The sequence below is a fragment of the Zea mays genome, chromosome 2 (genome assembly GCF_902167145.1).
Source record: "Zea mays cultivar B73 chromosome 2, Zm-B73-REFERENCE-NAM-5.0, whole genome shotgun sequence".
Taxonomy (NCBI): Eukaryota; Viridiplantae; Streptophyta; class Magnoliopsida; order Poales; family Poaceae; genus Zea; species Zea mays.
In genome coordinates, this window is record NC_050097.1 from 194,933,665 (window position 1) to 194,944,794 (window position 11,130).

Here is an 11,130-nt window from a genome sequence, read left to right on the forward strand (position 1 = left end):
GTGTTACAGGAAGGTCAGACATTTCCAGTGTGCTACAGTTCATCAGAGATAACATAGATTAATATGTGATGTAAATAGCCTTTTCCACAATGTGCTAGGCATTTTATACAGATCCAATTGATGAAATCACTCACACAATAGATAGAAAGGAAACATTTTAATTTACATTGTGGCCTCGAACAAGCTGCTGGCATGATTCCACCCCTCAATGTGTCCACACCATCCATAATTCTGTCGGTCCAAACTTTTGCTTGGTATACGCTCGGTGGGTGGTGCATGCATCTCCCACCAAGCCATTCCTTGTGCACCGTGGACAGCCACTTCGGTACTGAAATAAAAAACATGGACTATAGATACCGAGCTGAGGTAGGTATGTGTGATCGATTGAGAAAAAAAGATCCAAACATGTGCCTATTGGTAGCTAGTTGTGGGGTTGGGATGACCACTGCTAAAGGCTAAAGCTTTCTCCCACATTTAGAATCTGATCCCAGACCAACAGCACTTGACTCACCCCCATTAATTCCACTGGTCATTATTCAGCAGAGCAACAACTAATGTAACCCACAAGCATCCAGAGAGGAGATCAGGATGGCATCAGTCTGCCAGCACTAAACCAATAAACCATGAAGTTTCTTTATTTCATAACTGCTGGGCGCATCAATCACAAAGCCTCGCCAGAAAAGAAACAATAGCACAGGGTGCCTGCCATGGAATAGCCTGACAGTTGGTAGAATCAACATATTGTAACCAAAATCTTGATTATTGGGTCGCTAGGTTCCATGGACAACCATGTGGTGATAAAGTTCACTTTTCAAGAATGACCGCTATGGTACAAGTTCTAGAAAAAATAACATCGAAACAATTACATGGTCGCATACCTGTTTCAATCTGATGGATATGGATCACACACAATAACTCATTGGACAGCATTTCTCGTATCTGACCCCCTACTTCGAGTTCCCTGTGCCCAGCTGTTACTGGTGCAGCACGAAGAAGTTGGGCTAATCATCCCAGGTGCACAAGTCTTGGTCAACAAGAAGGACGCCGCCACGGCGTTGTACGCGCTCTGCAGCGGCGCGCGCGAGAACTGACAGCGCGGCGTGGAGACCGGCGACGTGCGGCCCCTGCTGGACCTCATGGCCGACCCGGAGTCCGGCATGGTGGACAAAGTCGCGTACGTCCTCCACTCCATGGTGAGCTCCGGCAGAAACCGCGCCGCCGCCGTCGAGGAAGGCGACATCCCCGTCCTGGTCGAGATGGTGGAGGTCGGCACCACACGCCAGAAGGAGATCGCCACCCTCTCCCTCCTGCAGATCGGGATCGATCGCGATGGGGCGGATGACGGGGATCAAGGAGCAGAGGGGGATGATGTCGGCGGGGTCGATGGAAGGTGGCGGACCTACCATGGACGGCGGACCTCCCAGTAATGGGGAGAGTAGATCTGCGCGGGCGCGGGCACGGTACTGGGAGGAGTCGAAGTGGCGGATCCACGACGCGTAGAGAGCGACGAATGGTACAGAGGACCTTCCATTGAGGTGGCTATAGCGGGTGCGGGGAGCGTGTAGATAGCGGCGATGGCGGGGGCGAGGAGCGCGTTGATCGCGGCGGCGGTGGGGAGGAGGGTGGGCGCATCCGCGTGGGGTAGGAGCGCGTTGATTGCGGCGGCGGTGGGGAGGAGGGTGGGGGATCCGCGTGGCGGAGGAGCGTGTTGATTGCGGCTGCGGGGAACCGAGGCAGAACCGCCTAGTGTGGACGCCTACGTAAGGAACTTAAGGAGTAGTAGAGATAAAATAAAAAAAATAGAAATTGATGAAATAAGAGTGAGATACCATTTTAGAGAATTTCCTTATTTGTAAGTATTATTATTATAGTACTATTGTAGAGAAACCACTGCTTTCGACAAAATCACATCCGCTTTTATTTTCTGGGTGTTGGGGCTTGAGATGCGAGAAATACGAAAACCAAGTGTCGGGTAGAAGAGTCTCTCTCAAAGTAATAGCTCGAACGAACTAGCATTTACCAGCAAAACAAAGCTTTGTCTTATGTTAGATAAAAAAATAAATGAGAACTATATTAATTTGATGTTCAATTGATGTGATATGTCAAATTGTGAGCATAATCGATATTTTATAGTGTTAAATTGGTCTATAATTAATTACCAATTAATTATATTATTGTATAATATATGTGTATTTTTTTTTATTGTGGCTCGTGAGCTAAACGACGAGTCGAATCGGTTCTTTAGCTCGGTTTCTTAACGAGTCGAACCAACTTGTTAGCTTAACGAGCCACTTGAGCTCGTCTAAACTGAGTCGAGCTAGCTCGATATCTAGCACTACTATCGATGCATCAGTGGGCGTTGGGCCGGTGGCTTGGCTCGAGTTATTGGTGCTAGGCCGAGCCATGGAGCGCTGGAATCCATCCTGTATCGACTGTATTGACCTCCGCAGAGAAATTTAGAATTATGCCATTACAAGTCATATTTCGCCACTTTGCCATTAGTTTAGTGGCTTCACTTGAATGTCATTATCACTACACCACACACGCTATAATACCATTTTATCATTAAATAATAAAAAAAGGAGGATTGAATAAAAAAGGATCGAACGAGGGCAGCTACTTCCGTGCAGTGCAGTTCCTTTGCTCGGCTTCTCGTCGTCGTCCTCCTCGGTGTGCGCGCGAACGCGGGAGGAGCAGAGGGGGCGAGGTGCAGCAGCGCAGGCGGTCTCGTTTATGGAAAGCGAAGAATGATGTCGTACATGTACGTCCGAAAGAAATGATGGAAAATATTTTTTATTTAATGATAAAGTGACATTATAGCGTGTATAGCTTGCTCGATAATAACATTCAGACTAGGCATGACAACGGGTCGGATTCGGATCGGACATTGGAAATATCCACCCGTAGATATATCCATGGTTATAGATAATATCCGCCGTGACTATATCCGCGGGTAGATATTCATATCCATATCCATGCTCATCGGGTTTCGGATACCCATTGGATATCAATCGAATATGATAAAGAACCATTTTCAGCAATTGAATAACATAATTAATCAAATTTCTTCCTAATTCAACATCATACACAACTTAAAATTTAATAAAAATTTAAACAAATATACATGTCCTTCAACAAGCAACATTCTCAACATGACAAAAATACATGTCTACATGTCTCAACATGAAACAAATACATGACAATCAATATTGATCCGATCCGAGTGTAGTGTTGAGCACTTGAGCTAGCGCGATAGTAGCTGTGTTTGAATTTTTTAGTCAATGATAGTAGAATCATGTTCATCCTGGCAATAATGGACTAATGGTTACTTTCGGATATCCAACAGATTACCCGCGGGTGAGATTTAATATCCAAATCCATGCCCACTTTATCTCGGATCGGATACGGATCTAACCCGCGGATCAAAAAACATATCCATATCCTTATCCGTCGGGTCGGATATCCGATGGATATCCAAATCCACGGATTAAATTGACATCCCTAATTCTGACCAAGCCTTCTAACATACCTTATGGCATCCACGTCGATGGGAGCGTGCGACTGTTCCATGTGTATGGGCTCTGCTAAGAGGCTCAGATGGCAGTTCACACGATACGGGCCTGACTCTCGATCCAATAGTTTCATGGGCCGTTAGATCGTACATTTTCAAGTGGGACGAAACATTTGCATATTACTAACTATACACTCTCTATTGTTTTTTATTTGTACTTTCTCTGTTTTTTTATTTAACGTATTTTAGTTCATAATGAACTGAACGCAGGTAGTATATTTTTTCTTTTTTAAAGCCGAAAAAAAGGAAATTGAAAAGCCCCGCCCAAATGCGCAAATTTCCCGAACCCAAATTCCAACCCCCAAACGGCCAAACCCTCTGCAGTTCGTCGCCATGGTTGTCGGCGCCTTCGGCGAGGCGACACCGCCACCGGACCTCCCACCTTCCCGCGTGTCCGTCTCCTCGCCCTCGCCCCACCCCCGCCGACGCTGCGCCCTCGCAAGCCGCTTCCAGGAGCCGGCGGCCCCGCGGCGGCACGCATGGGTTTCCCTCCAGGGTCGCCTTATCGGTGCCGACGAGGCGTCGTGTGCCGCTTCAGCTGCACCGGGCCTCCTCCCGGATGAAGCGGTAGCGTGGGAGCTCTTCAGCCCGCTCCATCGCGTGCTTCTCGTCGCCACCGTCGCCGCCGCATCCTCCCGGTCCCACGCCGCCCGCCGCATCGAACAGCTACAACGCTCGATTCATCTTAGGGTTTGGCCCTATTGACATTCTCTACCGTATTCGTATCAATGTCTTGATTGAATATATGGTGAGTGGTGACCATTCGCGAATAATGTTTTTGGTGTGCAGGATGAGGTGCTAGAAAGCATGCAGCAGAAGCTGGATGATCTGCTCGTCGAAATGAGCTCCCTACAACAGCAGTACGTCAAGTGCGATAGTTACATTTCCGAGGAAAGGGAAATTAATGAGATTGAAACAGGTAGCAAAACGATAGGATATGGAGAGGAATCTAGATGTTGTGTGTGCACGAAGCTAGAGGCTGCCACTCCTCAGAAGGCGAAGGTAGCACTTGTTGACTTGTAGATGTTCTTTCTCAAATTAAGAAAAAGAGGACATGTTTACTGAAGAGTATGCACCAACTGTGCAGGATCTCCGTGGGACAGATGATGCTAGGAGTGATATGGTTGATTGTTCTAGTCTAGTTTTCATGGATCATGAAGAGCGCCGTTTGTCAGACCTCTCAGACTTCTGCCGGAGTGTTGTGTCATCAGTTGATAACCAGATAAATTGGGATAGTCAGGTAGATATGCTTGTGCTTTTCTGGAGCTAAAGGGTCTTCTGTTGTTTTGTGTGAAATTTTATTTCCACACACACCTATTGTTCACATATACCTGATTGTATCCATGTCACAGTTCTTGACAATGCATTTCTTTTGGCCTTTTCAAGTCACTATAGGGTTTCTTTGATCAAAGTCTACACACTCTTGTTCTTATCCTCAATTGTTTTGTGTGGTGATACTATACTAAATTGTGTCCAGCTAAGTTTCCTGGCAGCAGATCAACAATTGTACAATCTTCAGAAGGAATGTGAAGAGAAAGATGCAACCATCAAGGAACTAGCTGCAGCAGCACATGCATCTAGTACTTCTGATGCAAAGGTTAGAATCTCATTACTTGTTACTGCCAACATTTCAGGTAATATACTATTGGAGTATTGATAAAATCTTCCTTTCTGGCATGCAGAGAATTGCAGAGCTGCAGGAAGTTCTTAAAAGGAAAAACATGGTGATCTCTAAATTGAAGAAAGACATGTCTGCTCTGAAGCATATGGTAAGCAGTTCTTTGAAGTTCTTACCAATCCGCTGTGGTCAGGCAAAACGTTAAGAGTGTGTTTGGTTTAAAGAATCACTACATCCAAATTGAGGTGATGCATCATGGGTTCATTCCTTAAATTTGGTGGGATGACCCCATTCCTTATTTTAGTACTAACTAACTATGAGTAATGAGGTGGTGATGGATCAACTCATTCCATTCCATAAACCAAACAAAAATAGTGAGGAGTGAGAAGATGATGGAGTAGCTCGTTCATCAAACCAAACACCCTATAATTTCTTATGTTCTTTTGATAGGTTGTTGAATTGTCAAGGGCTAAAAGAGTCTCTTCTGCCATAAGTCCAATCTGCACTGATCTGCCAGTGATGTCAAACAATGTTCTGTATGATATGAGCAGTTCTAGCTCATCAGATCCAGAATCCCCAGTTGCACTACGAGAATACCTTGATGAGCATCTTGTTGATAGCACTCCAGGAGATGGTGATTCTAGACGGAGTTGTGAAGTATCTGTAGCAAAAGCATCTCTTCCATCAAAAACGTCATCTGTTCACAAGCTGCGCTCAACTAGCCCGTTAAAAGAGATCCATATTAATCCAAAAGTAGAAACAAAATCATTTGGCAGACAGAAGCAACCTACATCTTCTAATGGAGATTTTAAAAGGATTAGACGACAAAGTCAGCAAGATCCAAGGAATAAAGCTACAAGAAGATGGATGTAGAGTTTAGCCATCTAGAAGTCATTACCTGATTGGTAAACTTGTCATTAAATTGACCTGCTGTTCTTATCCGAGCAAAGCTATGAATCATGTTTTTTTGCTTTAGTCAATCTTTGTATAAGTAGTTAAGTACTCTAATGTTTATTTGTTTTATCCTGTTTCTCTTCTTTATTCATTGCCATTGGTGCTTCTATTCATCACTAGTGTAATTAAACTTATTTTTAAAAAGAAAAAGGAACATGATAAACATAATGGGAAATACTAAAATAATAGCGATGTCAAAAATTATTCGATAGTGAATTTGTGAGGTAGATTATGTAATCTAGAACTGAAGGTAAAAGCACGAAGATTTATATAGGTTTGGCCTCTCGGCTTGAGATAATATTCTACGCCCTATTTGTGACAGTGTCTATTGCTATGCAATATCATATGATGATTTGTTCTCTTTGGTGCTTGTCGGCCCTCCTTTTATAATTGACATTTACAGAATATGTATCTATGCTGATTACAAGATAGATAATGGTCAAGACTAGGTGAGTACATCCTGAGTTATTAGGTAGCTTATTTCTGTCTATACATGTGCTTTACCCTTATTAACCGGGTTTTGCCATATCTACATCTACATGGATATCGATATCATCTTTTAATCTGATAGAAAGTTTTGCCATCTTTATCTTTTTAGAATCTCTCTAGAGGTAGGATCGGTCACGCGAGCCGAGTCCCTGTGCTCTCGGTTGAGCATATAGACCCACCTATCATAACCTTTTCTGCTAAGCTTGTACTTGATACCCCTAATATATATCTTTAACAGTAGTCCCTCGAGTCTTATTTGGTCGAGTCATTGGCTCATGCATATAACTCTTATCTTGAATCTTCTTGTTTGGCTTGTCTTTATTGTGTCTAGTTGTTCTGACCCCTGGCGAGTCCACAACTCGGTCATGCATCCCTTAAGTATATGTGTTGACTCATTTTTAGGGCGTCAATCACTCAACACGAACCAGCGGCGGTGCTCTCTGCACAGGGGTGGACGGCCCGCGGCTAGGGGCCGGACGGTCCGCGGTCCGCGGCCTGGCGCGAGGCTATGGTTTCCTGCCTGACGGCCGGACGGTCCGCGCGTGCGCAGGGGCGGCAGAAGATCGCCGACGGCGCCTGGATCTCGCTCCCGGGAGGGACCACGTCGGGGAGGAGATCCTAGGTGATGTCTAGGCTCGGCAGGCCGACCTAGACTCCTCTAATCGACGTAGAGTCGAAGAGAAGCGGAGAATTTGATGATTGAGAGACTAAACTAGAACTAGACTAGAACTACTCCTAATTGTACAGGAAATAAATGCGAGATAAAAGTGTTATTGATTCGATTGATTATTCCAAATCGGTCGTATACCTCTCTATTTATAGAGGAGGGGGACTAGACCTTTTACAAACTAATTTCCGAGGTAATTCCGCGAATCTAGCTAACAACCGTAGCACAAAATTCGGAACCCTAATCTGTTCTGTGCACGCGCAGACCGTCCGGCCCACAGGCACGGACCGTCCGGGCTTAGAGCCGGACCGTCCGCAGCTCAATTTGATGTCCAACAATATGGACTCGATTTTTTACTGTTCAAAACTTGTAGGTAAAAACTCCATGACGCTTCAGCTTTTGCAACTGGTTATAAAAGGATATGCACTGCAGCCTTTGGACTTCCACAAACCATCAGTTCGCAGCTTTACCTTCCAGGCTTCCAGCGCACACTTGCATTCTCGCTTCATCTTCTCGGGCGCTCTTCTCGTCCTAGCCTTTTCTGTCGTCGCTGGACCTAAGAATCACAACCATGGCTGCCTCTCATCCATATGAATTTGAGGCTTCGGTCATTGAGAACAAGAATATGAAGTCCCTAACGTTAGCGGGGCTGCTCCAGCCGAAGAATATAGGGGTGTTTAGCGTGGCTATGAAGCAAAACTCCAAGGGGAGCTGATCAAAGCTAGCCAAACATTCCAACTCTGAAGTTGCAAACTGCACGGAGTTTTAGGATCAGCACTACAAATTTTTGAAGTACCTCCTTTGTTATTCCTTGGAGTTTTAGAGCAGAGATGGTTCAGGTGGAGCAGAACTGTGTCGAACACCCCTTAGGCCCCGTTCGTTTCTCTCGGTATGGCCCTGGAATTTTTCAGGTTGATTAAAACTTATGTAAATTAGAACAACAATAAGGCTTGGAATTGTTCCAGTTCACCGTTTAGAGAGAACCGAACGCCCCATTAGGAATCTCAACCCTATATTGCATTTTGCTAGTTTTGCCCACTTCTGTTTCAAGGAGCAACCTTCTGTAGTTGGGGGAGCTGAAGTTCAACTCCGTGCAAACCGTCAATATCTTAATTGCCCCCTAAAAACATCTAGTGCCAGCCCTGGGGGGCGATCACTAGGGAGAGACATGCAGTGAGCGTCTGCATCTGTGAATTCAAGTTCATTATGTGATCCGTCAAACCTTAATAAGATGGTGTTTGGTTTATAGGGACTAATTTTTAGCGCCTTCATTTTATTCAGTTTTAGTCTATAAATTGTTAAATACAGAAAATGGAATAAATGGAGGAACAAAAAATTAGTCTATAGAAACCAAACACCGCCTAATGTGTTGCCTTTGGCTCAAGACAAAAAAAAAGATGTTACACGTGGAAGTTGACACCATACTAGCTGTTGGTCAAAGAAAGCTCTGAAAAGAGACACAATTATGCTGCTGATCTGGTTGTGAGGACCCTGCATTTAAGCACTCTATCTTGGACGTAAAACCCCGGCATCACCATGATCTTCACTTGACAAGGACCCTGCACTTGCTGCCTGTCATGTAGGATGTCTTCCATGTACATCTCATCAAATGCGCGGCCGTCTTGGATGCGCAGGATCGTCAGCGGCGGGCCGAAGGAGAAGGCCAGCAGATGGAGCAGCCAGACGCACTTGGTGGCGACGAAGAAGCTCTGCAGCAGCTGCTCGGGCCACGGCCGGGACCAGCCAAGCGTCGCCACGACGCCGCTCATCTTCCGGTCGCAGAAACGGCTGAAGTCCTCGCTGTAGTACTTGGTACCCTTCCGCAGAACCTCGTTCCAGCTAAGGTTGCGCAGCGCCACGAAGGCGGCGAAGCTCTGCTGGCGGTCCTCCGCTGGGTCGAGGCACCTTGGCGAGCCGTTCCGCTGGAACGCGGGGTTCTCGAAGTCCTGGAACATGGCCTGGTTCATGATCGCCTCGAGATGGTACAGCGTGGCCTTCGAGCAGTGCTTGCCAGTGCTGCCGCTGAGCGCGAGCTGGTACGGGCGCAGGAGCAGGTTCAGCCTGTCGGACAGGCCGTCACAGGATTCTTCGTTCCCCTGCTGGATCAGCGCCTTGCAGAGCTGCTTCACCGAGAGCCGTGCCTCCGACGCGATCTGCAAGAAGCCTTCCACCATTACCTCGTGGCTCACCGGCGTCGGGAGCTCTCGTCTTGCTTCGACTGATCTCGTCGATCTCCGCGAGACGGACGGCGAGTTGGTGGCCTGCCGCAGTGCCTTCTTGAGCTCCGAGCAGTACGCTTCCACGCTCACCAGCTTGGTGGCCAGCTCCCCCAGCGACGACCTCACCTCGGCAGCTTCGCGCAGAGCGGCGTCCCGGTGCGCGTTGGCCTCTGCGAGCTCTTTCTTGAGGGACTCGAGAGAAAGCGCCCCCCACTCGGTCAGCAGCTGCGGCATGTTGCCGCGCTCGATGGCCGTCGGCGACGCCATCTCCGGCGGTTTGGCTTTCTTCCTCGACTTGGGGAAGAGCCACGAGAGGATCTGCGGCGGCCCTCTTTGCTTCGTCCGCGAGTGCGCCGATTGGGGTGGCAGTGGCACCCTGGTGCTGCTGATCGTGGTGGGTCGGAACGCGTTACCGCACGTCGCCGGCGGCAGCTTGAACTCGGTAGTGTAGGCCGCCCGACCGGTGGGCGGGAGGAAGCGGTCGGCCGATGGCGCCGAGTGCATGAAGGCGGGGTGGATCTTGTACACCGTGCCTCTGTTCCGAATACGGTGGTCGTTGGAGTAAGGGAGCAACACCTCGCTGTTGGAGGACGAGAAGGCGTGGAGGCCGTCATAGTCGGACAAGGCCGCGTCGTCGTGATCCAGGGCGACCCCGGTCCAGTTTTCCGACCGGCTTCGGTTGTCCTGGCAAATGTGGTTCAGTGCAACTGTAGCTACGCGCTCCTCGTCGTCGTAGGCCTGACCGAGACCGGCAATCAAGCAAGAGACGCCATTGTCAGTTACAGTGAGCTCGAGGACTTAATCCATATAGCTAACACACGTTTAAGACTTAAGAAGCTAGCTCACCGTCACCGGAGTAAACACGGGGTACTCCTCGTCCGCTGCTCTGGAGCGCGTGGGGGACGCGACCGGCGGGAGGCGGATGACGGCCGGGCTGCGGCTGGCGCAGGCTCTGGCACGGGCATTGGGCGCGCCGCGCTGAAGGAGGGTGGCGCGGAGCTGGCGCAGCTCGACGGCCTTGGCGATGGCCGCCTGCACGTCCTGGCGCGAGGCCGGAGCGCGGGGCGGGGAAGGCGCCGCGGGGTCAAAGGCCTCGGCGCCGGCGGCGACCACGGCCATGGCAGAGGAGGAGGGTCAAAGGCTGCCTGCCCCTTTAGCTCCAAAGCTGCCGCTGGTGTTGAGAAGAGAGGGAGTTCTTGCCTTCTTGGGAATCTGAAACGTTGTGAGAAGGAAGCAAATGGGCGAACAGTAAAGCCGAGAGGGTGATGACCTGGGACGTGAAGTGGTGGAGGGAACAACACATTTGAAGAGATTGACAGTGGCTGCAGCGTCGATTGGGCAATTTTTAAATCCTTTTGTCTGGACTACAGCTTGTTGCGAGGTAGTAACCCTCTAGTCCATGCAAGGTGCCAAGGACAACGCTTGCGGGCTCCTGTATTTAGGTCTCTAGGTGAGTTTATATGATTAATGACAACGCTAGATCATATGACTAATATATGTTTTTGTATAGACAACATGAATTAGGCCATGACAGTAGAGATTGGTTGGATTTATATAGATTTCATGCTCATACTGATGGTATTAAATTTTAGGATCAATATAGTTAATAGAC

At 48.0% G+C, this 11,130-nt stretch overlaps 2 protein-coding genes across 4 annotated transcripts; one reads left to right on the forward strand and one right to left on the reverse strand.

Annotated features, from left to right (window-relative positions):
- The first annotated feature begins 3,779 nt into the window (after positions 1–3,779).
- Positions 3,780–7,484, forward strand: LOC100501411 (uncharacterized). Of its 3 annotated transcripts, NM_001196134.1 has the most exons (7): positions 3,863–4,261; positions 4,361–4,573; positions 4,659–4,811; positions 5,049–5,168; positions 5,254–5,340; positions 5,640–6,094; positions 7,035–7,425. In NM_001196134.1, exons 1-6 carry the CDS (start codon positions 3,905–3,907, stop codon positions 6,060–6,062), a joined length of 1,353 nt encoding a protein of 450 aa, NP_001183063.1. In that variant the 5' UTR covers positions 3,863–3,904; the 3' UTR covers positions 6,063–6,094; positions 7,035–7,425. The 3 variants fall into 3 exon arrangements, with proteins under 3 accessions (XP_008668542.1, XP_020403552.1, NP_001183063.1); XM_008670320.4 differs by lacking the exon at positions 7,035–7,425 and having other exon boundaries at positions 3,780–4,261; positions 5,640–6,248; XM_020547963.3 differs by lacking the exon at positions 5,640–6,094 and having other exon boundaries at positions 3,781–4,261; positions 7,035–7,484.
- A 1,248-nt stretch (positions 7,485–8,732) lies between these two features.
- Positions 8,733–10,765, reverse strand: LOC100193579 (IRK-interacting protein). The gene is made up of 2 exons (NM_001138686.1): positions 10,365–10,765; positions 8,733–10,256 (listed from the first exon to the last, which is right to left on the reverse strand). The coding sequence occupies exons 1-2, from the start codon at positions 10,635–10,637 to the stop codon at positions 8,763–8,765; spliced, it is 1,767 nt and encodes a 588-aa protein (NP_001132158.1). The 5' UTR covers positions 10,638–10,765; the 3' UTR covers positions 8,733–8,762.
- Positions 10,766–11,130: the final 365 nt, after the last annotated feature.

Bases quoted from the DNA above. Each gene is read 5' to 3' on its own strand.
- LOC100501411 (XM_008670320.4), top strand. From the start codon at position 3,905: ATGGTTGTCGGCGCCTTCGGCGAGGCGACACCGCCACCGGACCTCCCA. The intron at 4,262-4,360 runs GTTTGGCCCTAT...TTTGGTGTGCAG, and splicing joins AACGCTCGATTCATCTTAGG to GATGAGGTGCTAGAAAGCAT. The intron at 5,341-5,639 runs GTAAGCAGTTCT...TTCTTTTGATAG, and splicing joins TGTCTGCTCTGAAGCATATG to GTTGTTGAATTGTCAAGGGC.
- LOC100193579 (NM_001138686.1), bottom strand. From the start codon at position 10,637: ATGGCCGTGGTCGCCGCCGGCGCCGAGGCCTTTGACCCCGCGGCGCCT. The intron at 10,257-10,364 runs GTGAGCTAGCTT...GGTCTCGGTCAG, and splicing joins CCGTGTTTACTCCGGTGACG to GCCTACGACGACGAGGAGCG.